This window comes from Tauraco erythrolophus, chromosome 19 (assembly GCF_009769465.1).
Source record: "Tauraco erythrolophus isolate bTauEry1 chromosome 19, bTauEry1.pri, whole genome shotgun sequence".
Classification (NCBI taxonomy): Eukaryota; Metazoa; Chordata; class Aves; order Musophagiformes; family Musophagidae; genus Tauraco; species Tauraco erythrolophus.
In genome coordinates, this window is record NC_141483.1 from 486890 (window position 1) to 513885 (window position 26996).

General features: G+C 63.4%; 1 protein-coding gene across 1 annotated transcript; it reads right to left on the reverse strand.

Annotated features, from left to right (window-relative positions):
* Positions 1-5420: 5420 nt before the first annotated feature.
* Positions 5421-25915, reverse strand: SCARF2 (scavenger receptor class F member 2). Its single transcript, XM_086623602.1, has 11 exons — positions 25557-25915; positions 19468-19526; positions 17549-17650; positions 16720-17239; positions 16387-16605; positions 15199-15327; positions 12653-12756; positions 12451-12568; positions 10867-10988; positions 7006-7158; positions 5421-6625 (listed from the first exon to the last, which is right to left on the reverse strand). Exons 1-11 carry the CDS (start codon positions 25913-25915, stop codon positions 5421-5423), a joined length of 3090 nt encoding a protein of 1029 aa, XP_086479728.1.
* Between the last annotated feature and the right edge of the window lie 1081 nt (positions 25916-26996).

A 26996-nucleotide genomic window follows, 5' to 3' on the forward strand; every position in this document is an offset into this window, starting at 1 on the left:
CTCCGTGGGGGAAAAGGCTCCATCATCCCAAGGGAAAGCTGTGGGTGCTGGTTTAAGGTGTTCATGCTGCTCCAGGGCTGGTGGCACCAGGTCCTGGAGACGCAGCCCACGCTCACGGGGACCCTGGCACGCTATCCGCACGATTCCCACGGGGATCGACCCATGGGATCGCAGTGCCCATGGTCCTGGCATCGCGGGCTCCTTCGTGCTGGCAGGAGCTGAGCCCCACCTGGGAGCAGAGCTGGTGGGCAGGGAGTGGACATGCAGGAGATGACGGCCTGCAAAAAGCCTGCTGTTCATTGGGATTCAACGCCACTGGAGCCCTCCAGAGACGTTGATGAGGTCGCTGACGGCTGCGGTGAGGAAGGGGGATGGATTCTGGTTGCGTCACGGTGGCTGCTCCTCTTTGGGGTCCCATTCTGTGGGAAGACCCACTCAGCCCGGCAGAGGGTGCACCATGCCAGCTGGGTGCTCTCCATGTGACGGTGTCACTGACGTGGCCAGGGGACATTCCAGTGCCCCCAGCCTGGATCCCAGTGTCCCCAGAAAGGCAATGGGGGACCATTCCATCCACTTTTGGGGGATTTTCCCGTGTGTAGCACACACCACACAAAGCCCCTCCATTAAGCGTAGGCTGAATATACACTCACCCCCCCGCCAGTCTACCCTGGCTCGTGCTGCAGGGCTGGTGGAGCTGATGGAGCTCCTCAAGCCCCCCACAATCCCCCCTCCAGCACGAAACGTTACCCCCGGCACTGGGGTCCCCCCTCCCAGCAAGCACTGAGAGAGAAATGTCCTATGTAATTTCGGGAGCCCGTTGTCTCACGCGTGTTCCGTTCTCATTGGAGTTTCCCTTCCGAGTTTATTTTTGGTAGGGCCTGAAATAGGAAATGAATTGTTGGCAACGAGCTCGCTTTTATCGCTGCTCGCCGGCCAAGCCAAGACAAACGCGCCGTTGTCCAACCCGACGGCTCCTTCTTTGGTTTGGGAAATTGGGATGAAACGGGAAGAAGATCAGTGTCACAGTGTTGGTGGAGGAGAGGATGGGCCATAAGTGCCTCCATGCTCCTCTGTTTGCCCTGGACAAGGTCCCGGTGGAGAGGAGGGATGGTGGCTGCTAGGCAGATCCTGCTCCATCACAGTGTCCCCTGCCAGCCTCATCCACTGCTTCTCCTCGGCCACGGGTGGCCATGCAACGTGCTGAGTCAAGCCATCATGTTGTCACCAAAAGCCTGACTTATCTGTTGGGGAAGGTGGCTTCAGGGACGGTGGCTCCTGAACGTGGCTTCTGCTCCACCTCAGGTGAGCAGAAGACCTGGATTTGCTCCACATTACGACTTCCTCCCGTGATTGGGTTCAGCTGGTTTTTCCTTGAGCTCAAAGGTTTCTGCATGCCCAAGAAAGTGGTGGAAAGCAACCAAGAAAAGCACGGATATTGCCGCTACGCATGATCTTTCCGGCAGGACTCACAGCTGCAGGGGAAATTGTTTTACGGTTTTCAGCTTCTGCTGACTTGTGGACCCCTAAAAAAAGTCCCCTCACTGTTGTCTACTACAGGGAGCCATCAGTCAGAGGTAACCAAAGCAGAGCGGTAGGAGGTAAGCCTGCAGGCCCTGGCAGGATGCTTAGAAGAGACATTCACGGTCACATTATGCAGAGAAACCTGCCCCTCGTGACGCTGAGGTGTGGCAGGGCCTCAGCCATTGCGATGGTGATGGCCATCGCAGGACATTTCTTGGAGAAGCAACAGACCCATCTGAGTTGGAAGGGCCATGCTGGAAAGAACCCGGAGGCTACGGTGGACCTCAGGTTGAACATCAGTTTGTCGTTGCTCTCCTCCAGAGTGAGGCAAAGCCCATAGTGGGGGAGGAAGGGCATGGGCAGCCGCCTGAAGGAAGCAGCTGCTGCCTCTCCACCCAGCAGGGTCTCAAGGTGGGCCGCCCAGTTCAGGAGGGATGGATACAAACTGGAGAGGCCTGGAGGTGGGCTACCAACATGGTTATGGAGCTGGTGTGTCAGGAGGGGCTGAGCTGGGTTAGCCTGGCCATGGGGACGTGAAGGGGGTCTGAGAGCAGCCAACAACTAAGGTGATGGAGTCAAATCCTTCTTGGTGGTGCCAGATGATACAACGGGGGACAACAGCCACCAACTGCAGCTTGGGAGGTTCAGGTTTGACCTTAGAAGAAAATTCTTCCCCAGGACAGCAGTGCAGCCCTGGGACAGTCACGGGGCGCTGAGGGTTCTCCATCCTTGGAGGTTCTCAAGGCTCAGCCAGACAATGCCACAGCCACCCTGATGTGACGAATTACTGCCTGGTTGGGCTGGAGCCTCCAGCAATGTGCCAGGATGCGCGTCGGTGTCTGCGATGTGGGATTTTTGCCTTTCGCTGTAGGCTGCTCGCTCGCAGGCTCTCCTCTCGCTTGCTGGGGTTGTGTGGATGGGCTCATGCCTGGGTGAAGCTCTGCTGTCCCAGGACAGCCTGGGGACAGGGGCGAGCTTACAGTGCCCAACCTTCCTGGGGCACCAGCCCCAGTTTTGCTGCCTGCATGAGCAGAAAGTTCCCTGAGAGGCGGCTGGGGCTGTTCCCAAATTCACCTTGCTGGGTCACCATCATGAGCATCACGGCTGGTTCTCCCCAAATACTCTTTTGCGCTGATGTGAAGAGATTTGTACAGGACTGCATGATGTCTGTGACAACCTCTTTCCTCTTTAATTCTATTTATTTTTCCACTTCTGTTGCCTGAATTTGACTCCTTTCCTTCTCCCAGACCTTTCTGAGCCTCCTGGAAGCTTCTTCTGTTTCTCCAACGGCCTCTGTGGTGGTGGGCGAGGGGCTTCAACGCCATCCCAGGTCTCACAGGCTAAATGTGCCCATTTTTCTGTTGATTTTGTCTGTTTTGGCTTTGGTGACATTGAGCTGATTCATCACCTCCCGTTACTGCACTGCATCATGTCCCATGAGTAGTTTCAGCCACTGTCCTTCATCTTCCCAAGTAAAACATGAAGGAAAGAGGAGGGAGAGTGAAGGAACTCTGAAAGGTGGCCAGGAGCCTGGTAAGCAACACTGAGAAGCCGTGTGATGCCCGATTCCTTTTATTCTTCAGCTTTTTGCTACGAGATGACGCTTCTCCAGCCAGTGTCAGATCCTGCGCTGCCTCCAGCTCCATGACGTGGAGCGATGCCAAGGAGCTGCTGGAGCCCAGTCCCCTCCTGAGTACCGGGCTGGACTGGCCGCTGTCCTGGTTCCAGGTGGTCTCATCCCATCCGGTGTCCACCAGCTGCCCCCATCACCTCTGAGATCATGCTGTGGTTGGCCTTTTGGTCCGGCAGTCTTCTCCTGGGCCATCATGTCCCACCACGGGCAACAGTGAGCACCAGTGGTCCCAGCTCCCACGGGAGCGGAGAGCCCCGCTTTCCCTTCTCATGGCACGGAGGGTCCCCTGCAGCCTGCGGCTCCAGCTCCTCCCGGGAGAGCTGGCAGGAGGGGCAGGGCCTTGCTGCCCTCAGTCTCCCGCACCCCTGCCTGCCCGCCGCAGACCTGGGCAGCGACGCAGAGCAGCGGCGGCGCGCGGGCAGCAAGCGGGCAGCGTGTGAGCAAAGTGCAGGCAGGGAGCAGGCAGGGCACGGGGAGCGGGCAGGGCACGGGGAGCAGGCAGGGCACGGGGAGCGGGCAGGGCACGGGGAGCAGGCAGGGCACGGGGAACGGGCAGGGCACGGGGAGCGGGCAGGGCACGGGGAGCAGGCAGGGCACGGGGAACGGGCAGGGCACGGGGAGCGGGCAGGGCACGGGGAGCAGGCAGGGCACGGGGAACGGGCAGGGCACGGGGAGCGGGCAGGGCACGGGGAGCAGGCAGGGCACGGGGAGCGGGCAGGGCACGGGGAGCAGGCAGGGAGCTTGCAAAACGCGCGCGGAGACGGGGTGGCCGGCAGAGTGCGAGCAAAGGGACGGAAGCGCGCGGGGAGCGCGCAGGCAGGGTGCAGGCAAATCGCAGGCAGGACTGTTCAGGAACCTTGGGCAGACGCCGAGTGGGAGAAAGCCCATCCCAGCTGGCCCCTGGGCTAGTCTCAGACTTGCCACGTGGCAACATGGTGCCTGACGCTATGTGGAGAGCCCAAACGCTGCCAGGGTTGGCAGCCCCTTGGCAGAGAGGGTAGGAAGCTGGGGTCAGAGCTCTGCACCCCCCTGCCAGCCCCCCCGTGTCCCCCCACACCTGTGTCCCAGCACCCCGAGCACCCAGCCAAGGGGGGGCTCTGTTTGCTCAGCAGCCAGAGCTCTCCCGAGCCCCAGGGTCTGACCCTGGCTATGCTGGAGTGGCTCTGACCACAAAACTGGTCTGTCCCCGGGGGCTCTTGCTGGGCTGGGGGAGGGTGCTGCATAGTGGGGGATGAGGAGCTCCTCAGCTCGCTCCCAGGGCTGGTCTCTGCTACCAGGCGAGCACGTAGCAGCAGGCACAGCAGGGACCTGCCTGCCCGCCCTGCCCACCTGCCTGCATCTGCCACACCATCAGCCATCTCCCCGCTGCATCCCGCTCAGGACCAGGCTGAGCACCCGAGTAAGATCAGGTGATGCCTGGCATATCACCTGCCCACGGGAAGCCCGAGGCATGGAGAGATAGCACCCAGCTACAGAAGAAATACATTTTTATTAGGAAAGCGCTCTGCAGAGGTGCCAGGCTCTGTCGTACCAAACTAATCCCTCCAACTCCGCTGGATGGGCTGTGGGAGCCCGAAGGGCGTCCAGCTCTGGCCATAAATAGTGCTTTCCTCCTGGCCAGAAGCAACCCCAGGGTCCGAGGGGAGGGTGGCATCAGTCGAAACCAGCTCGACCCCATGCCGGGCACGGCGCGGCTGCAGCGGGACCAGCAATGGAGAACCACGCTTGGAGCCCGGGGCGCCGGGGCATGGGGTTTGCTGCCGGTGACGGACGCGATGCCCTGGGCGCCGAGCAGTGGCACCCTCCCTCTCCTGCGTGCCGCGAGCCCGACGGGCCGTAGCGGGGGGCGGGAAGCGAGCGGCTCCGTTACTGCAGAATATACCGTGGGTACGCCTAGTACAACAAGCGCTGCTTATGCGATCGATAATACTGCTACAAAAAAATGGGGGGGATACGCCACGCAGGGACCCCCCGGGGCTGGCGGCCGGGCCAGCTCCCCGCGGTCCTGCCCTGCGCAGGGAGGACGAGCTGCCAGACCCGGGTGGGGAGTGGGCAGCAGGGCACGGAGGGGGAGGACCAGGTCCTGGGGCAGGGGAGACTAAAGGAAAAAGGAGGATGAGAGAGATGGGGGTGCGGGGAAAGGAGGCTCAAGGCTCTTCCAGAGCCCCCTGCCCACTCCAGGCTTCCATGTCCACTGGCCGTGCCGGCAAACGTCCTTCATCCCGGTGCGCGGCCGGCCAGCGTGGGGCCAGTGCCCGGCTCCCAGTCACTGCACCGCCTGAGCCGGCACAGCGGCTGCTCTGGGCGGCTCCAGGCTGGCTTCCCGGCTCTTCTTCCTGGGAGGCTTTTTAATGGGGGTTTTCTTGGCCACTTGCTCGCTGGGGAGGGCCTGGTCCTGGCTGCTGCCGGTGCTTGGCTTCTCCACCCGCTTGGGCTCCCCGGCCGCCGGCTCGGCCGCGGCGGGGATCAGTTTTTGCAGGTGGGGAGAGGTGGGCAGCAAGGGTTTGCTGGTCTTCTGGCCGCCGGCGGCCGCCGAGCGCTTGGCTTTCTGCGGAGGGGTGGGCTTCTCCCGCTGGGCACCCACCCCGTTGGCCCGGGTGCCTCCATCCCCCTTGTTGAGGCTCTGAGTCTTTTCCTTCAGCTGGGCGGCCAGCTCGGAGGCCAGGTGCGGGTGGAGGGGTTCGGAGCGGGGTTTGCTGGTGCCGGGGCTGCGGGGAGCATCCCTGTTGTCCCCGACCCGCCGCTCCGGCTGGAAGGCACCCATCTTTCGGAAGGCGTTCTGCACCGCCCCGTTGATGCTCTCCGTCGGCTCCGACATGGCTTTACTCCTCTGCTTGGGCTTGGAGGGCGACTGGGGCTCCCTGGCGGGGCTGGCTTTGCCCTCGGGGACGCCGGGCTCCTTTGGCTGCTTCTGTGCTTTCTCCTTGCTCCGCGTGCCACCCTTCTCCTCCGCTCTGCCCTGCACGCCGGCCGACGTCTCGCTCGGGCTCCTCTTCCTCTTGGCCAAGCCCTGGCCGGGCTCGGGGCTGCCAGACTGGGCGGCTGCTCGCTCCGGGGACCGGCTGGGTGCCGGCAGCGAATTGGACTGGCTGGAGTTGTACCTGCCGTGGATCCAGGAGACTTTGGGCTTCGTGGCCGGGTCAGGGGGACGGGGTTTGGTCCTCTCTGGGGATGGCGGCTTCCCGGGGCTGCGGGACTCCATGGTGGCATCCTCTTCCTCCTTGGACTGCTTGGAGAGACGGGCGACCCGGGCGTAGAGCGCGGCGCCGGCCGAGCCCGAGCCGCAGGAGGAGCGTTCGCTGTCCGAGGACTTGAGCAGGGGCGTTTCGCTGCTGTCGGTTGGGAAGGCTCTGACAGAGCCCGTCTCCTTCAGGAAGGTGTATTCACCTGCTTCTTCCTCACTAGCCGGGGCCACCAGCTTGTCCCCGGGGCTGGCAGGTGTCCCCCTGTCCCTGCTGTCGCCCACGCTCTCTGCAGGAAGAGAGCACGGCAACGTCAGGCAGGGACGTGCCCGGGGAGGGGAAGGACTGAGATGCTCCCGCAGCACGGCGCAACGGCATCCCACCGGGATCCCCCCCAGCATGTCCACAGGCCCCCCCCGTCCCCTCCTCCCAGGCAGGGAGACCAGCACAAGAGGGCTCTTAAAACAACCCCGGAGCAGCAAACGCTGGAGGACGGAGCTCTGAAACCGTGGGGGAGGCAACACTGGCACCTGCATCCCTCCCTGGGCCACGAGGAGCCAGGGTGACAAGGTCCCGCTGCACGAGGGTGATGCCGCTCCACTGGGCAGGAGGTGGCCCTTGGTGATGGTCCCGAAGCTCACAGGGGCAGCACCCCATCCCCCTGCTCACCTTCGTGGGGGACGCAGTACACCGGCCCCTCGTCCGTGGTGTCGAAGGAGGAGAAGGAGCCGCGGGACGACCAGGATGGGGAAGGCTGCTCCACCACGGAGGGCGGCTCGATGAAGCTGCAGTTCAGGGTGTTCTCCAGGTCGTGGTGGGCCACTGCAAGGGCAAGGAACCACTGTCAGTGCCCATCCTGCTGGACCCCTGACCCCCCACGCTGGCTGGGACGATGGGGTGCTGCACAGCTCCCCCCTGCCCAACCTGCCTGTGGGTCCTGGGGACAGGGACAGCATCCCAGGCATGGGGACAGCGTGTCCCCACCAGCTTTCCCAGCCAAGGCCATCAACCAGCAACGGTGGTGACCAGCATCCCCTATGGTTGGGGACAAGTGACTGCGGACAGCAGCCCGTCTATTCCCGCTCTCCACAGTAGGTCTCCAGCTGCCCAAATCGAGGAGGTATGTGGTGGGGAGAACAAGCCACCCAAAACCCTGGGTGCCACGGGGACCCGGTGAGTGTCCTCGTTGTCACCAATGAGCCCCGTGACCTGGCACGGTTGCCCCGCAGAGAAAGTCCCGGTGCTGTGACTGTCTCATTCCCGGGAAAAGAAATGTTGACTTTAATTGCATTAATTTCAGCATTATTTTTCCTTTTCCTTCTGCAAAAGGAGATAGAAAGAGTGATGCTTGCAGCAGGGGAATGCGCATCACCATTTTTTTCCCAATTCTGTCACTTTTCAATCCCTTCACCAGCGTCTCCCATCCCAAAGCCGAGGAGAAACATCCCCCCTCGCCCTGGTGCTGCCCCCCCCGCTGCAGAAGCCACCCGTCGAGAAGTCGAGTGGAAGAGAAAAACCACCAGAGAGGAAAAACTTGGGTGTTAAAACTATTTTTGGTTTCAACAGTAAAAAAGACCCCAACAACCTAAATAAGCTGAGCAGTAACAGTTGTCTGGGCTGGGAGGGATTGGTTTTTCTGCTTGACCACTTTTAAGGCTTTTTGCTGGGTAAGCAATGACCCAACCTGCTTCCCCAGGTGTAGGGGGGGCAGCATCAGTGGGGCTTCCCCAGGTGCCCACAGCTTCGGCATTGTGCTCGGGGTGCCCGCAGGACCGCGGAAGCACCCAGCTGGGTGGAGGGGACCAACTCTCCCAGAGAGCTGGGCAGCACCCGATACTCTCTTCCCATGCCCTGCCTGCTGGCTTTTGTCCCCTGGGACGGTGACGAGCTGCTTCCAAGCCCAGGCAGATCCCTCCTTCGCAGCACCTCTGCATCAATATTTCCAGGTATTTGTAACCTCTGCCCGTGCATCCCAACCATCTTAAGTTACGCTGCAATTTCCTGCTCAGGCTGTTTGATTCTTGCACCGCATCAATGTTTTGCAAGAAAATTACTCCAAATGTTATCGAGATGCCCACTGGAATCTTTATTCTTTAGCAGGGAATGTGGCTGCAGGGATGCAGGGTCATTAAATTGAAGGCAGCGATGCACGCTCGCCCCTGCATAGTTTGGCTTCTTGGAGAAAGGAAAAAAACACAACCCAAAACCAAAGCAGCGATATTTAAAGAGCCAGGAGAGGGAGAAGCAGCAGTTTCAACATGGCTTTCCCTGTAATAAAAACCAAAAAGGGAAAATTAAAAGCAGGCGGCTGGAAGTGGATGAAGGGAGATGCTTCCCGAGAGGAGGCGTGCCGAGCAGCTGGGACTCACGGCCACGAGGCATCTCTGGGACTTGAATGAGACTCAGGATATGGCCAAAGGATAAAAGAGGACGTGCAGTGCACCTGGAGCCAGGCCTGGCAGCTTCTCCATGGTCCCCTGGGATTTATCTCCCCTGGTCAATATATCATGGGCTGATGGGGATGGGAGAAAGGTGGATGCTTAGAATCAGGGAATGGTTTGGGTTGGAAGTGACCTTCAAGATGATCTCGTTCCAACCCCCCTGCCAGGGGCAGGGACACCTTTCCCTACACCAGGTTGCTCAAAGCCTCATCCAACACTTCCAGGGATGGGGCAGGTGTTTCCTGCAGGTCCCCTCCTGCTGCTGCTCCCCAAAACCTCTCAGGGCCACAGCATCAGGGTGCCAATCCCAGCCCTGCTGGCACTGGGACAGCAGGAGTGGGCACCGCCTGGTGGAGAGCTTGGGGTAGCCCCGGCACCCACAGGGTGACACGCAATCGAGACCCACGCTGGTACCGCCGAGGTCCTGAGAACCAAACCCCGTGAAACTCGTGCACACAGGGATGGCCAAACCCTGGCACCGCGGCCACTGGTGTCAGCCCGGGATGTGGCCACGCGGGCTGCTGGCTCGGGTGCGATTCCCAGGGAGATGCTGTGGATCTGAAGCTGGTGTCAAGGCTGGGGAGCAGCTTTCGGGTGGGCACCTGGGGCTCCAGGCACCTGATGAGCTTCGGTGGGGATTCAAGACCTGCTGTTCCACCTGAGAACGTGCTACCACGCATGGGCTTGTGCTCACCAGTGGTGACTACGATCGTGTTTGAGCCCAGAGAGGAAAACCCACCTGGTGCCATCAAAGGCATGGCCATGGCAGTGGCTCTGCAAGGATGCGAGCAGATCTACCAGGTGGCCTCGGCTTCGGCCAGCACCAGTTTCACCGTGACATCCCCACAGGGTCCTGAGCAACTCCAGTGCTGCCCTGGCATTTGGGATGGGGCATTTCAGCATCCCCTGGACCCTCTTGCTGGGGCAGGACCAACACAGGGAACAGGCAGCCCCTGCCACTGGGTACTGGCCACTGTGGCTTCCAGGTGGAGCTGCGCACTGATGTGGCACCGTGGCCACTGGGCATCATAGGGACGCAGTGTCTGCAGGCACCCCGGAGGTCTCCCTCGTCCAGGGGGTGCCCAGAGCCAGTGGAGGGGCTGGAGGCATCGCTGGACCACGCACCAGAGGCACTGGGAGGTGCCAAAACCGGCACCAGCTCTGCCGTGCAGGATAACGCCATGAACACAAGGCGAGCCCTGACCAAAGCCTTTCCCCCCAGTGAAATAACCACCCCCCCAGCCCCACAACCAGGCTCCAGGAATAGCCCCAGCCCTGCCGGCACCCCAAGACCATCCCAGGCATCCCTCCGGCACCAGTGCCGCATCCTCAGACTTTGCCGGCGCTGCTGCCGCCGTTTACGCAGAGTGGTGGGATGGGTGCCAGCTGCCCCCTCAAGCCCCCCCAGCCCTCGTCACACACAGGCACCATCTGTCCTCCCCGAGCCCTGCCCGGCCCCTTCCACAAACACAGCCTCTGTTATCCTTGCAGCAGGAATGTTTCTCCGGCCCCGGCGCACCCTGCTCCGGGGCAGGGCTTTGCCATGCCCCACGCAGTGAGGAGTCGTTCCCTCCTGCTTTGAGGCTCAGGCACGGTGTGCCGGGATGGGGGTCACCTCCATGTCCCACCAGGGATGGGGGGGTCACCTCCATGTCCCAGCCGGGACGGGGGATTTGGATGCTCTGGCTCCATGCAAAGCTGGGGCTGGGTTAGATCAGGACCAAAAGGGCCAACGAGGTGTTTCGCTGCCACGACAGGGACCGTTCCTCTACCTGGGGAACCTAAAAATACCTCAAGGGAGCTCAGCAGAGCTCCGGGCACCCACTGACCAATCTGCCAAAGCGACACGATGCGCTTTGAGATCCAGAAGCTGCAGACTGAGGAAGGGCTGAGCCCCTGAGAGCCAGGCAGCTCGCACCGAGCACGGGGACGGTCCCGGGGACCCGCATGTCCCTGGCACCCTTCTGCCGTGCTCACCACCCTGGCTTCAGGGCTGGAGAGGATGCTGGGAGCCATGTGCGCTGCCCTGCCAGGAGTAAAGCCCCAGGGCTCTGGCTCTCTTCCCCCTCCCCAAAGCCCAGCACCTTACCCACGACCTTGGGCAACTTCTGGCGGCGCAGGGGGATGCGCGGGAGCTTCATGCCGATCCGACTGAACCGCCCGCACAAGCGTCTCGGTGGCTTCTTGGCTGCTGCTGGGTCCTGGCTGGAGCTGCAAGAGAAGGTGACGGCCCCATCAGAGCGGCACCGGCACCGCCGCGGCGGTGGGGACAGAGATGGAGCTCAGGGATGCTGCTAATGCAAAGGGGTTCTGGGGAAGAGCCTGGGGTGGCTGAAGGCAGGGATGACCAGGGCACAGGGGGTTGGGGACCTACCGAGGCTGCTGCCAGCCCCAGGCACCAGCTCGCACCGTGCCAGGAAGCAGAGCGGTGCCAGAAGATGGTGGCAGGGCCAGCTCCTGCTGTGAGCATTGGCAGCCCGGCCCCAAAAGACTTGTAGTGCCAGGCCAAGACCCTGAATCTTTTTAAAAAAAATAAAAATCATCCTAACCCCAAAACAAACACGTGGCTTCTCTTTATTTGCTCTCTGGTTTCGAAGCCTGCCGGGGCCGAGGCTTCCAGCAATTATCCGCAGCCGCAGGAGCGAGCAGCTTCGCCTGTTGCTGCAATGCCACCTGCGATGCGCCCGCCGCTGCCGCGGGACGCGGGATGCTCCGGCGAGGGACCGCCGCTGGGATGGCACCGCGGGTGACCCGGCTGCTTAGGGACACCGCAGGGGCCCGGCCGCCCCGGAGAGAGGAAGCCATTGGGAGCTATTTCCCCCTCTCCGTGCGGCGCTTCACCACGCGAGGCTGCGGCTGTGCGTTATCACCGGGATAATGACACGCAGCCCCCGGCTCTCCCAGCCAGATGTGCCGGGCTGGGATTGAGCCGGCAGGGCTGCACGGGGAGGCTCCTGGCAAATTCCCACGCAGCAGCCGGCGGCACAAGGGGAGGCTTTCTCTGCAGCCAAAGGAGCTCCCACTGCCCGCTCATGCCTTACTGAGCAGCACGAGCCTTCTCCCCTGGCAATGGGGCTGTCTCTGTCCCTGCCCCGTGGCACATGTCACCCGGTGCTGCCGAAACGCTGCCAGCATCGCCCCCTCACTGCAGGAACTCACCCTCCCTGTCCTGAATGTCCCCACGGGGGACAGCCGGCAGAACCACAGCCCATCACCCTCCCAGGTCTCGCCCCACGGCCCAGGGCTTGTTTTAGGGGCCCTGGCCAAGTCTTGATGCCCTCGCTATATTTTAGGGTTCTCTTTGCAGAGCGGCTCCATCCCCTTTGGAGACTGGAGGGGATCTGGTGGGACTCCACGAAGTGATGGACCACAAAAGGGAAAAGAGGCCGGGGAGAGAAGGGAAGGGGGCCCCCAGACAGGGCTCACCCCGAGCCCCTCCATCAGCCTCCCAGACGGCTGCTGCCCTCAGGATGCTCAGACCTCAGGGACCCGCAGGGAGCACAGTGCCAGGTGGGTAGCGCTGTTTTGCCTCAGTTTCCCCACAGCGCTGCTGTCCCACTGTGATCCCTGCACCCCCTCACTAGTCCCAGCCCTGCACTGGGCACCGATGCCCCCAGCTCCCCACTCTGCTCCAGCTTTGCCTGGCAAGAGCCCACCTGGCTCTGGCACTCACCCGTGGCCGTCGTCCTTCTTGCGGCAGACGCAGCAGCAGCAGAGCAGGGAGAGCAGGAGGATGAGCAGCAGCGCCAGGAGGGCTCCCGCCCCGATCACCCCCATCCGCTGGTTGGCCTCTGTGAGACAAAACCAGCCCATCAGCCCCGGTGAGGGCCTGGCGGCAGAGCCCAGCACCCCGATCTGTGCCCGCCGGCACTCACCCATGTGGCAGGCGCCCGTCAGCGGGTCGCAGGCGCCGTCGTGGCAGCTGCAGGCTTCAGCGCAGTTGGCTCCGTAGCGGCCGGGCGGGCACGTCAGGTTACAGCTGGAGGGAAGGGGCCAAGTGAGAGCCCCTGCCACCCCGGCTGCTGCCTCCTCCCAAAACCTCCATGCTCCAGGGAAAAGCAGGGGCCACTTCTCCAGGCTGCTCCGACACAGCCCCCGCTCACCCCGGGGCACCCCTAATTCCCAGGCAGCAGGAGCCCATCGCCCACCCGGGATGATCCCCCCATCGCTCGGGGGATTTGGCCCAGCTGGAGCTCGGACGCTCTCACTGCTTCCCCATGCGGGGCTTTGTAATTAGGTGCCACAATTAAGGAACGGTCATTAACCCAGCGCCCGCCTCTAAGGACACCCCAGCGTCCCACGCAGGATCTCCAGCTTGGCTCGGCAGTGACGTGGCCGTTGCACCCCCAGGCCCCCCCACGCCGAGCCAGGCAGAGCCACAGTGGCCACGAGCTGGAAAAATGCCCAGATTGATTTGATTTGTACTTTTTTGGCCTCCAAGAAAAAAACAAAACAAAACAACTGAGCGGTCCCGAGGCATTCGCTCCGTCAGGGCAGACCCTCCCAGTTCGGCTAAGCCTGGCACCAAATCCCCACCGCTGGTAAAATGACCCCCCCGGCAGCATCACTGAGGCCACAGGGACGCGGATGAACCAGGCACCGACGCACGAGCATCACGGGCTCGAGCAGAGAAAATACACGAAAAAAGCAACCGGATCTCTTGGTGACACAGGACCAACCCGACCTTCCACCGCGGCGGTGGGATGGGCACCGCGGTGCAGGACCCAGCTGGATCCGAGGCACGCCGGTGGTGCTGCTGGGCACCAAACTCTCCACCAGCTGCTCGCCGGTGGCAGCATCCCGGTCGGAGCGGCTGCAGCCATATGGAGCCAGCGGGCTCCAGCCCAAACCCGCTCCCCGGGGACCGCGGCCGCCCCCAGCCCTCGGCGCCGTGCCCGGAGACGGCTCAACCCATTTCACGCTCCGCCGACTCGCAAAGCGCCGGCCCGGCCGAGCCTCATGCCCGCCAGCTGCCACGTGCCCGCCGGGACAGGCGCTGAGCCCCCGTGGCCGCTCCCAGCAGCTGTGGCGGGGCAGCGAAGGCGGCGGGGCGGGAGCTGGGATATTTCCCCAAACCTCCTCACGGCACTTCTCAGACACACACTTCTGCCCCAGGCTGAGATTTTGGGAGAGCAGAGGGGGGCATTTTTTTCCCCGAGAGGGTCCCGACACCTCTGGGAGGGATGAGGAGGAGACAAACCACTTCATGAGCATCACAAATATTTCAGCAGCCTTTCCTTGAGCATCCTCCCGACGGAGCGCTGAGGGGCCACCTCCGCACAGCGAGGCCACCGCTTCCGCCTTCCTTCCCGAAATCACCGCCTTTCCAGCAAAAATCATACACTGCTGACAAAAACACGGGTTTGCACATAGTCACGGGGACCCGCCGGAGCACCAGGAAAGTTGCCGAGCCCGCCCGGCGTGCACCCTATGGCACAGCTCAGCCTGCGGTTACAGCTCCGGGATGCTGCCGGGGCCGGGGCTGCATCCCGAGCATCCCTGGTCCCCCTGTTCCCGGTGCTGTGCCGGACTCTCAGGACAGTTTAATTCATGCGCCGCGCCGAAAGTGCCACTGCACACCTCTGGTGAGCGCCGGGACCCGCTTACCTCTGCCTTCCCTACTGAAGGTGGCAACGACGCCCACGCCGGGCATCCTGAGCTGGCGCCGGTGCCCAGCCAGCTTTTCCGACAGCACGAGTGGCTGGCAAAGCCCCCGGAAAAAACCCACCCAAAATGCAAACGCTCCCTGTTTATACACCCCGAGCAAAACGGGTGTGATGCCAGCTCCGAACCCCTGTCGCTGCCATCACCCTGGGAAAACCTGAGCAACAGCGGTCCTGGGGGAGCCACTGGCACATACCAGCCGGCTGGGAAATGCTCTCCTGGCCTTTTTAAACAGCATTTCAGCCCCACGCTGGGGAAAACCACCGGGGAATGAGCCAGGACGTCGACGTCCCTTGTGCCCCTTCCTTGGGTGAAAGGGGAAGGACTGGGGCAGTTCTTCCCAGGGGTGAGGAAGACCCCGGCCGGAGCCGCCAGCTTGCAGCAGGAGCAACCCCGCGGATGCCACGTCCATGAGGCCATTTGCTATTCTGAGATGTGGTTTTCTCTCTCTTTTTGGCTAGAAATTCCACCCCGGCCTTAAAAACCAAACCAACCAACCACCGTTTTGTCGAAGGTGTTTATTTTTGCCAAATCGGCATTTCCTAAAGCACAACCCCTCTCGCGGCGTTACCGTGCTGCTAACAGCTCTGCGAGCGCATCCTTTCCCTCCGCTCCAAAAATCATCCGAATTCCTGCCCGCGAGCGCTCCCATCGCAGGAAACCACTCGGCTGGGAACCATGAAGAGGGCAGGAGGTGCCCGAGCATCACCCATGCCCCAGAGCACACCCCGAAGCGTGCCCGCTGCGGCTCACTTACTAGATGCCGTGGGAGCCGGGGTGGCAGAGGCACTGGCCCGTCTCGAAGTGGCACTGCCCGTTGACGCAGTCGCTGCAGACGAAGGCGCAGTTCTCCCCATATGTCCCGTTCCGGCACTTGGTTTCACACCTGGGGAGAGATGAGGACAAATGGCTGGAGCACCCACGGCTCCTGGGGACCTCCGGCATCCCCCAGCCCTCCTGCCTGCAGGCGGGATATGGGGCGCTGTGTTGGCAGCCTCATTTTCGTAGAATCACAGAAGGGTTTGGGTTGGAAGGGACCTTCAAGATCATCCAGTTCCAGCTCCCCTGCCATGGGCAGGGACACCCTCCACTACACCAGGTTGCTCAAAGCCCCATCCAACCTGGCCTTGAACACTTCCAGGGATGGGGCAGCCACAGCTTCTCTGGGCAACCTGTGCCAGTGCCTCAGCACCCTCAGAGGGAAGAATTTCTTCCTTAGATCTAATGGAAACCTCTCCTCTTCCAGTTTAAAGCCATCGCCCCGTGTCCTGTCACTACACACCCTTGTCCAAAGTCCCTCTCCAGCTTTCCTGTAGCCCCTTCAGGCACTGAGAGGTGCTGGAAGGTCTCCCCAGAGCCTTCTCTTCTCCAGGCTGAACAGCCCCAACTCTCTCAGCCTGTCTCCAGAGCAGAGGTGCTCCAGCCCTTGGATCATCTCCGTGGCCTCCTCTGGACCCGCTCCAGCAGCTCCATGTCCTTTTGGTGCTGGGGACCCCAGAGCTGAACGCAGCACTGCAGGTGGGGTCTCAGGAGAGCAGAGCAGAGGGGCAGAATCCCCCCTCTCACCCTGCTGCCCACGCTGCTTTGGATGCAGCCCAGGGCATGGCTGGCTTTCTGGGCTGCCAGTGCACGGTGCCCACTCATGGTGAGCTTCATTTTGGTGCTGCAAAGCCCCGGAATCCATTCTGGGCACAAGAGCCTGTGGGGAAGCATCCTGGCTTGAGAGCTGAGCCTCACCACGAGCACCCGAAGTTACTTGGGAGCATGGGGCAGGGGTGTTGCAGGCTCCCTCTGGTCCCACAGCCATGCCAGTGGGCTCAGCCCATCCCTGCCATCCCCTCCTGGCCCCAGAAGCCTCCAGTCACCCCCAGTCCCCAGGCAGGGAGCAGCAGCGAGGCTGGGCATCGCTCTGCCAGGGCCCAACCCCGTGCCCAGACGCACTCACCGGTCTCCGATCCAGCCCGGGTTGCAATGGGAGCACTTGCCGTTGATGTGGTTGCAGGTGTGGCCGTCCTTGCACGGGGGACAGAGCTTCTCGCAGCCCTCTCCGTAGAAGCCGGGCGAGCATGGCTGGTCGCACTTGGTGCCATTCCAGCCCGCCTCGCAGGTCAGGCAGCGCCCGTCTGCCACCGTGCACGGCTGCAGGCTCTTGCACTGCCCACACCTGCCACGGCCAAGGAGGGACCTGTCACCCGGCGCCGCAACCCCAAAACCTCCTGCCACCACCTCCCACCAAGCCCACGGTGCCCCATCAGCCCAGCGGGGTCCGGCCACTCACCGCCTCCTGCATCCTTGGCCGTAGAAGCCAGCCGGGCATGGCTCGCGGCAATACTTCCCCCGGTAGCCCGGCTCGCACGTGCAGGTGCCATCCACCTGGTTGCACTTGCCCTTGTAGCACTGGCAGTACCGGTCACAGCGGGGCCCGAACGTCCGCTCCCGGCACTGGCAGCGCCCGGTGAACTGCTCGCAGGGCGAGTTGTTGCAGGAGCACTGGTTGTTGCAGCCGCGGCCCCACCAGCCCGGCTGGCACAGGCAGTTGCCCGTCTGCTGGTCGCACTGGGAGTTGTGGCTGCAGTAGCAGGAGCTGGAGCATTGGGGTCCCCACCAGTTGGGCTCGCAGGTGCACTTGCCCGTCTTCTGGTCGCACTTGCCGTGCTTGCAGAGGCAGACGTTCTCGCATTTGGGACCCCAGCGGTTGGGGTTGCAGGTGCACTGGCCCGTCACGTCCTCGCACTGCCCGTTGGGGTGGCAGCTGCACATCTCCTTGCAGTCGGGACCCCAGAACTGCCGGGGACACTCTGGGGGCAGAGTCGTCAGCCCCAGCACTGCCCATGGGACAACCCCCCCACCGGCCACCAGTGGAGACCTTCAGTCCCAAAGGGACCTCTCGACCACAGCGCCCCCCACCTCCTCCCAGTGCACTGGATCCCAGAGGAGACCCCTCCAAAGGGACAAAGCCCGGGGACAAAGCCAAGGGGACAGACAAGGGCAGAGCGAAAGCATCTGCAGCCCCATCCCTGATGTTCGGCTCTGGAAAGTCACCCCAGGATGGGCCAGCACCCCAGGGCCACCCCAGCCAGGACACGCGGGCGCCTGCTGGTACTCACTGGTGTCGCAGTTGGCGCCGAAGTAGCCGTGGCGGCAGCGGCACTCGCCGGGCCTGACGCAGACCTCGTTCTCCTTGCAGGTGAAGTTCCCCTCGCACACGGCTGGACGGACGGACAGACGGCAGGCGTGAGCGCGAGTGCCACCAGGCTCGTCCCTGCTCCCCCAGAACCTCCCTCCAGCCCGCGGAGCAGGGGAAGGGGTGCGCGGTGGCACTCCGGGTGCTGCTGAGCAACGGCACTGCCACCGTCCCAGCAAGCAGCCGGGCAGGCTGGACGGGACCCGCACCAGAAAAACGCCACCAGCCTCCGGCCACCCTGCTCAGCTCCATCCCTGCCACCAGCCTCCTGCCACCCAGGCCAGCCCCGTCCCTGCCACCGGCTGCATCCCTCGCTCAGCTCCGTACCGCTGGCACAGGCAGCTCCGGGCAGGGGCTAGGGGAGAAGGGGGACGTGGGGTGGGGGGGTTGCAGGCAGCCATCAGCACGGTCCCCCTGTCCCCCTCTCTGCACTCCATACGGCTGCCACCCCACCACCGATCGCATCTCCTGCGAGGGCCACCAGCCCCTGAAGGCCACCGGCCCTTCTCTTGCCGAGGGTACCCCATGCTGGAGCCAGTGCCCGGAGCGGGGTGGGCGCAGGAGGTGGGACAGGCAGCGCTGCGGGGCAGGCAGGCACGGGCAGAGCCTGCACGACCCCAGCCAAGCCTCCTTAGGCACCGGGAGAGGGGGGAGCAGACCACCCACCCCGTCCACCTTACCTGGGAGGTCTTAGACCTACGGTGATGGATACTATAGAAACCCCTAAAATAGACAGATTACACAGGTTAGGAGCAGTGAGTCTAACGGTTAGAGCAGGCTGGGGGGGCGAGGAGATGGGGACAGCTCGCCGGGGACCGGCCTCCCCCCGCTGTCCTGGCCGACCCTGTCCTTCTCCCTTCCTGCCGGAGCGACCCCGTCCTGTTGGCAGCCCGCGGGCACCCAGCGCATGCAGCGAGCGGTTACCAGGCTCATGCACGGTGGGTTAGTGGGTTACGTGACCTTTGCAAACTGTGAGCACCGGCTGCAAACGGCTGACGCCCCGGGCCAGTGCGCAGAGCTCCTCCGGCTCTCCCGGGGCACGGCGAGCCCCGCGGCCAGCCGAGACCGCGGGGAGCGGCGCGGGAACCCCGAAACAGCCGCCTGCATCGTGGCGGCAGTGCAGGGGGTGAGAGCTCCCGGGGCTTCGTGCTGAGCATCCGTGCTGGGCCCACTGCGACCCCCGGTAAAAGCCATCACGCCTGGCTTGGCTCCGGCAGGGCTGCCCTGCCCGCGGCTTGGTGCTCCCTGCCTGGCAGCCCCTCTCCAACAGCACCACGATGGACTCATGCCTGGTCCTGGAGGCTTCTTCTCCACCAGTGGCTCTGCCTTGGCTCCCACCGTTGCTGCAGCACCCATGGGAACCCTCTGGACCCCATCCTTGCAGCTGCACCTTCCCTGTCCCACACTTCACCCCGGGGGACACTTCACTGTCCCTTGGGTCCTGCAGCAGCACCTCCAAATCCTTAGACCCACAGCTGGCCGGCACGGAGAGAAACTCCCAGCCTGGGAGTGGGGTGATGCTCCCTGTGGAGATGCTGGCACACCCCAGGGCATCACTGTGGGGGCAGGGGGTACACCAGGGCTGAGCTCTGTGACCAGCACCCCAACACTGGGGCTGAGCACCCATCCCATTCACACACTGCTGGCTTCGAGCACCGCAGGGAGGCAGGACAGCCTCCAGCAGCCCTGGGGAGCCCGGCTGCAGGCAGAGGACCCCGGGACAGGGGGTCCCTGCCGCAGGGCACATCACGGTGGCCCCTGACAGCAGTGGTGAGGCCAGGAGGGCTCAGCAAAGGCTGGGCGGGTGAGCAGTGTCCAACGAAGCAAAACATCGGTCCTTACCTATTAAACACTCGCTTCCTTGTTGCCTCCATCCCGGGCAGCACACGAGCACCGAGGAGCTGCAGGGGACAAAAAAGCACCACAAAGGGTTATGATGCTCAGAAAGTCCTGGTCCTTCCCAAAATCCCACCGGGAGCACCGATGCCGTGGTGGTGAGAGGTCTTGCTCCCGGTCAGTGGAACGTTGGCTGAGGGCTGACGCACCCCCATGGGGCAATGGGAGCTGTTGGCTCTTCCTCCACCACACAGGGAGCACGGATCTGTGAGGGAGCTCCCATGGGCACTGCCTGGAGATGCCCCACCAGCCAGCCGAGGCGATGCCGGGAGCAAGGACAGGACCAGTTCCTCCCATTAATCAGGAGCAATGAAACAACAAAAGTCGTATTTGCAACTGCTACTGTCAAAAATAAATCCCAAAGACCCTCAAAAACTGGGAAAAAAGGGGAGGCTCCAAATGTCCCAGGGGAAAACCAACCCGCAAGGGTCTGGCAAAGCAGCCTGCTCCCAGGATGGGATGGCACAGTGCCTGCGGCTTGTCTCCCCTTGGTGCTGGAACTCCCTGCTCAGGAGGGTGCTGCGGTGAGCGGGGACCAGCAGTGCCTGCACCGTGAAGGTCCCCACGCTGCTCTTCTCTGCCTGCCTGCACCCTCTGTGCCAGGTGCCAGCAGGAGCCAGGAGCAGACCAGGAAGGATCCCTGCAGTGCCAGCAGCACCTGCACCCGCCACCATGGGCAGCGCAGCACAAGGGACCCGTGTTTCCACTCGGCACGATCTGGCTGCTGCAGAAAGATCCCAGGTTTGCTGCTTGGTGGCCTGGGGACAGCACCCCAAAGGCAGGCTGGAACCGCCCTGCCGGGATGGCCGGGGCACAGCCAGCTCCTGGGGGGCATCCCCCATGTACGAGTCGGGCAATGCCAACTTCAGGTGGCTGGGATGTGTCCCTTGGCCCTTGAGTGTCCTGGAGTGCCACCACCTCCGGGGAGCACCATGCACAGGATCATCATTTGCCCAGAGAAGTTGTGGATGCCCCATCCCTGGCAGTGTTCCAGGCCAGGTTGGATGGGGCTTTGGGCAACCTGGTGTAGTGGAAGGTGTCCCTGCCCATGGCAGGGAGGTTGGAACTGGATGATCTTGAAGGTCCCTTCCAACCCAAACCATCCTGTGATTCTATGATTCTATCAGCCAAAACATTTTTGGTACAAGCTTGACCCCTGCCAACACCAGGATGGGGTCTCAGACCCCCTCGGAGGCTCAGCCCGAGATGCTCAGCTCCCTGCTGGGATGGGACACGTGGGGACTAAGCAGGGACACCTCACCCACACTTTTTCAATGACCCCCCCAAAGCTGGAGGGGTCACGATGCTGCAACCCGGGTGCGGGGAACATGCTCCCCGTGCCGTGACACCGCAGGGACCCCCCGGGCAGGGGAACCCCCCTCATCCCTCGGGCGACCTGCACCGCCTGGTCCCCGCCGGCGACGCGCACGATGCTGCAGGGTTAGGAACAGCCCGGGCGGACGCTGCAGTCAAGGAAAACTTCACCCGGGCTGGTCCGGCGGCGCGGCCTGGAATGCGTTTTGCTTTTCTTTTCTTTTTTTTTTTTTTTTCTTTTTCCCCTTTTCCTTTTTATATGTAACAAATGCAGAAGAGGAGGAGGAGACAGCGAGGAAGTATTCGCTCGAAACCCAGCGCAGTCACAGGACCATGTCTGGCTGCCAGACTGTCTTGTCCCGGGGAGGAGCTGCCAGCAGCCCCCCGGCCCGACGCGGGGACTAGGGAGGTCGGACGCAGCTCCCACCGCCGGCCCCTCCGCGGGCAGCGCCCGCACGGCCGAGCCGGGAGCGTCGCATCCCCCTTTTCACGGCGGGCAGGGAAAAATTGGAAAGGAGGCAGAAAAGAACCACAAAAATGATTCAAGGCCTGGAAAAAATGCCTTGCAGCTGGAGCCCAAAATAGCTCCATCTATTCAGCCCGGCGAAGCAGCCGCGAGACGCTGTGATGGCAGCTGGCACGTACCCCCGGCACGGGGACCCCGGGGCTCGAGTGGGGGGCTCTGCTCCGGCCGAGCGTGCAAGGGCATGCACGGTACTAAGGGGGGATCAACCACCAAACCACCTCCCCGAGGACTGGGTGGGCTGGAGATAAGGTTCTTCTCTGCAAGAGGCTGCCCTCCCCAAAAAGCCTCGCCAGCTGTGCCGGGATGCTCGGGCACAGGCAGGGAAGGGTCTGCAGTGCCCTGACCCTCCCGTGGCACGGCCAAAGCCCCCACTGTCCCACCTGGGGTTGCTGCCACCGCTCCGCCCTCTAGAAATTCAGTGTTTAGATGAAAGCCTCGCAGGTTTGCAAGGGGAAACCCCTCCGCTTGGGAAACCTCCTCCCTCCAACAGCTCAGCCTGGCCACCAGAACAGGCACCGTGGGTGATGCACCAAAAAGCATCGCCCGTGATGAAAGCCCCGAGCTGACGGCGGGGAGTCGGAAGCTGCTGAAACACGGTGGAAGGAGGGAAAAACCCTTCCCCTGCTGCGAGCTGGAGGAGGCGAACGGCACCGCGACCACCACCAGCCGGGACCCAGCCCACCCACCGCCTCGCCGGACGCGGGATTCGGGCTTATCTCTTCACTGATAGCTAATCTCTCCTGCACCGGGCCCGCCATGGCATCCCGCACCCCGCCGCTCGGCCCCCGCCTCATTTATCAGCGGCTTTGACAGCAAATAAACCCACTCCCGTTGCCAGGAGAGGCAGCTGGGATGCGGCACTGGGAAACTGGTGCTCCCAGTGTGGCACACAGACTGGTCCCCGAGCACAGCCAGCCCCAGGTGGGGTCAGTGCTGGCTGCAGAGGTGACTGGCACCCATCGGGACATGGGTCTCAAACATGTCTTATGGTCTCAGCTCCTCCAAAGAGGGCTCGCTCCACGTGGTCCGTGACTGCTGGAACTGGGATAACTGGGAGACCTGTTCAAAAGCTCTCTCTTGACCCATGTGGACCTGCCACTGCAAACATGCACAACGCAAACACATTTTCTTTTCTCCAAAGCACTACAAACGCTGAGAAAAAGAAGAAAGAAAAGCTGCATCCAAGATGTGGCCGGGGCTTGGGAGCTGTGCTGGTGTGGAGGAAACGGAGCGGGAATGTGGGCAGAGCCGGAGCCATGACACATGGCCACATCCTGCTCACACTGAGCATCAGCGGGACCTCCGCAGATGCTCCGGGGGTTTCTACAGAGGCTGAATAATTTTCTCACTGATTAATATCCCACGTTGCTCTCTGAAGCACATCCACTTTACCTACAGCTACGGAGAGGGCTCCTGAGGCAGGAGGGATGGCTCCTCATCCAGACCAACACAGGCACTCCTAAAAAATGAGGAGCAGGCTCACATCCCCAAAAACATGAGAGAGACCCAGGGACTTGGGAGCTGCCGCCCATGGTCCCACACAAGACCTCCCCGCTCTCAGCCTGCTGGATGGGGCTGCAGAGGAGCTCTGCGGGTGCACAGCGTGTCCCCGAAGCCCAGAGCGTTGCCGTCACTTTCCCCACCCACACGGCCATCCCGAGCATCACCCCGGTGCCGAGCAACTTCTTCCTCTGTGTCATCCATCACTCGGTGTCACTCAGCTCCCGCCGTGCAGCACACAGGGCTCTTGGGACCACCGGGTCCCAGCCAGCGACAACTTCCCCCAGCCGATGCCGGCCACAGCTCCCCGACCTGAACCCAGCCTGGGGGTGCAGGCAAAGACAGCTCCCCTGGTGCAGGAGTAGCATCACGTACATAAATGGAAGCCCTTCAGGCAGAGAAAGAAAAGAAGAATAAGTTAAAACCCAAAGACGACCCAAATGGAGCGTTAGCGAGAGCAGGAGAGGGCCAAGGCGACGCCCGCACGCGTGGGGCGCTCAGTCTGCATCCCAAACGGCAGCGTCAGAGGGGGTCACGCCAACTTGTAACCCATCAGGAAAGAGCTTCAAATTTAGGAGCAAGTTGCATTCAGCACACGAACTCCAACAGCAAGTAGCCCCCAAACATGCCCTTTCCTTCTGCTCTAAATAGTTCTTTGCGTTACTACTCGCTAGCTGGGTCTCAGGAGGTCTCAGGAGAGACTGAAGCAGAATCTTCCCCTCGAGCTCTCCGAACCCGCAGCCGGCATCTCCGAGGGATGCCTGGATGTGCCTGGCAGAGCCACACGGCCAAGAGTCCAACCAGCAGCTTTGGCTCTGGCAGGGAACGCTGGGACCTCCTGCCCAAGCCGCCTCCAGCCCAGCTGCCCCTGGCCCTGGGTTCTTGGGGCCATCAAGGTATGTTTGGATGGTGGCACATGGGGTGTCCTCCATGCCAAGGGGAGTAGCATGGTAAAGACGGGAGTGGGTGCCAGGCGTGTGGGTGGGGAGGGAAGAAGGGTTTGCAGAAGGTTGAAGGGTGGAAAACAATGCAAACATCATCTCAGCTTCCTAGGGCCCGTCCCCTCCCCACCGTGTCTGGCTCCTGGGCTGCCTTCAGGCCCTGTTTGCCATGGGTGGACGGACCCCACCACCTGCCCATCCCGTGCACCCTGTCCTGCTCACTGGCGAGTGCCTTTTGTGCACCTCATGGCACCCATGGCTGGCACAGGGAGCGAGTCGGAGCCCTGCGGCATCTCCTCCACCTCCACTGGGAACGCGGGAGTCCCTGTGCGAGGGGGAGCGCCCTGGCAGCCCATTGCCAGCATGCAGGGCAGGATGCCAGGAACAGGGGGGGGACACTGCTCACGTCCCCTTTGCCACCGCAGGACGTGGTTGGTAGTTTTGCTGGGAAGCAGCTCGGCAGATCGCGGGCGACGGAGGAGGGAGCGCTGCCTGCATCCTGCCCTGCGAGGAGGAACAGCGCGGGGCCGGGAGCTGAGGCCGCTCTGGCTCCTGAAATGCCTCCTTCGGAAACTCGGCCTGTAATTTGAGGAGGGGGCACCAGCGCCCTGCGGCCCTGCTCAATGGAGCCATTATGCGGCACCTCTCGCTCGCAGCACATGTTTTCCTTGTGGACTTGTCTGACCTCACGGGCGAGATGTAAAGGTGCATTTATGGTCTGGGCCCCCCAGCAAGGGCAGGAGATCCTGCTCTCCCAGCTGGGGGGGAGCGGGTGAGGGCTCTCTGCCCCCTTTGCTGGGACCAGTCTGGCCCAGAAGCCTGGCCAGCACCAAGCCTGAGCATGGCAGAGAAGCTGGGCTCGATGTGATGCTCTGCAAAGCGACCCGTGGTCCATGGAGAGCACTGGGAGTGGGAATGAGGCAGTGACAGCCCCCGGGCAGGCAGGCAGGATGTGACCCCCGGGGACAGCCAGGCAGTGCCAGCATCCACTTTCTGAAGCCAAACCCGAGGGTCCTGGAGCTGCCAACTCCGCCATCCCCAGCAGCCTGGGGCAGCTCCACCAGGATACCCAGAGCATCCTGCATCCTGCCAGCCCAGGCTCTGCAGCGGGGCTGGCTCCGGGGGGTGCAGGACCGGACCCCCCACAGTGCAACCCGATCCCCGGAGGCACCCAGGACCGGCTCCCCACAACAGAACCCGGCCTGGGGGTGCAGGATTTGTCCCCTCCCCGGCACGACGCGATCCCCAGAGGCACCCAAGACCAGCTCCCCACAGCAGAACCGGTCCCGGGGGGTGCAGGACCGGCCCGGGAGGCATCCAGGACCGGCTCCCCACAACGTGCCCGGCCCCCGCGGAGCGCAGGACCGGTCCCGGGGCACTCAGCACCGGCTCTCCGCAGCAGAACTGACCCAAAGGGGTACAGGACCGGCGTCGGTGTGCCCAGGACCGGCTCCCCGGAGCATCCCCGGGGATCAGGACCAGACCCCCCCGCTCCCGGCCCCGCTCGGGCTGAGCTCCTCGCCCCTTCCCCGGTGCCCGGCTCCCCCCGCCCCAGCCCCGCACAAGACGGACTTTGTCTTGGACGGCGCCCAGCGCCGCGGCTGGCCCGGGGGAGGGGAGCGGCGATCCCCTCCCGTCCCGTCCACCCCCGCCAGCCCCGCCGCACCCCACCGCGCCCCGACCCCCGACCCGCGGGTCGGAGGGGGGGGGGTCCCGTCCCGCCCCGCCACACCTGCCCGCCCCGCCGCTCCTACCCGCCGGCCCTGCAGACGTTCCTGCCGCGGGGGCTCAGCTCCTGCGCGGCTCCGCGGCTCAGCAGCAGCAGCACCGGCAGCAGCACCACGGCTCCGGCTCGGGCGCGGCGGGGCGGGCGCAGCCCACGGGCCGCCATGACCGTCGGAGCGGCGGGGCCCGGCTTGACCCGGCCCATCCCATACGGGGCCGGGCGCGCTCCCCCCGCCCGCTCCCCGGCTCCGCCGTGCCCGGTACCCGCCCTGCCCCGGCCGCTGCTCGGCGGGCGGAAGCCGCAGTACGAGCGCTCGGCCGCCGCCTCCCCCGCGCCCCTCTCGGCAGCGGCGGGAGGGGCCCCGCCGCCAGCCAGGAAATTCCGCATTGGTTCCCCTGACGGCGGGCCAGGCTCCGGGGGCCGCCGGCCGCCGCCTCCCCAGCCGCGGGGCAGCGCCGCCCCGACGGTCCCGGGGGTCTCCAGCGGGTGGGCGGCCCCGCGGAACCGGCGGAGGGTTTCCCAAGGCGGGGGCGGGGGGAGGCTGCGAGGTCCTGGCTTCCAGTTCAGCCCGGGGGGCCGGTAGCTCCCAGGTGCCCGGGAGTCCTGGGAGTCCAATGGCTCCGGGGTTGGGATGGCGCCGGGGTCCGGCAGCCCCGGGGCTCGGCTGTCACGGTGGTTTGGCGGCTCCAGGTCCCCGGGAGTCCCTGGGAGTCCGGCAGCCTCGGGGTCTGGCTGCCCCGGGGATCCAGCAGCTCCAGGGATCCCAAAGCCCCGGGCGTCCAAGAGCCCTGGGGTCCGGCTGTCCCAGGGGTCTGGCAGCCTCAGGTGCCCAACAGCCGCGGGGTCTGGCTGTCCTCATGGTCTGGCAGCCCCGGGTTCTGGCTGGCGCTGGGCTCTGGCAGCCCCAGATGTGTAACAGCCCTGGGATCCAGCTGATGCAGGGATCCAGCTGATGCAGGGATCCAGCAGCTCCAGGGGCCCAACAACCTTGGGTGCCCAAGAGTCCCTGAGTTTGGGCTGTCTTAGGGGTCTGGCAGCCTCAGGTGCTCAGTAGCTCCGGGGTCCGTCTGTCCTGGGGATCTGGAAGCCCCAGGTGTGCAACAGGACTGGGATGTGGCTGTCCTGGGGGTCTGGCAGCCCCAGGGGCCCAACAGCCCCAGTGTCCAGCTGACTCGAGGATCCAGCGACTCCAGATGCCCGACGGTCCGAGGGTCTGACTGTCCTGGAGATCTGGTAGCCCTGGGTGTGTGACAGCGTCAGGGTCTGACTGTCCTGGTGGTCTGACAACTCCAGGTCCCTGGGAGTCAGGCAGCCCAGGAGTCCGGCTGACCCAGGGATCCAGCAGCTCAATGTACCAACAGCCCCAGGTTGTGGCTGTCCTGAGGGGTCCAGCAGCTCCAGGTGCGTGACAGTCCTGGAGTCCAGCTGTCCTGGTGGTTTGGCATCTCCATATGTCCGTCAGTTCTGA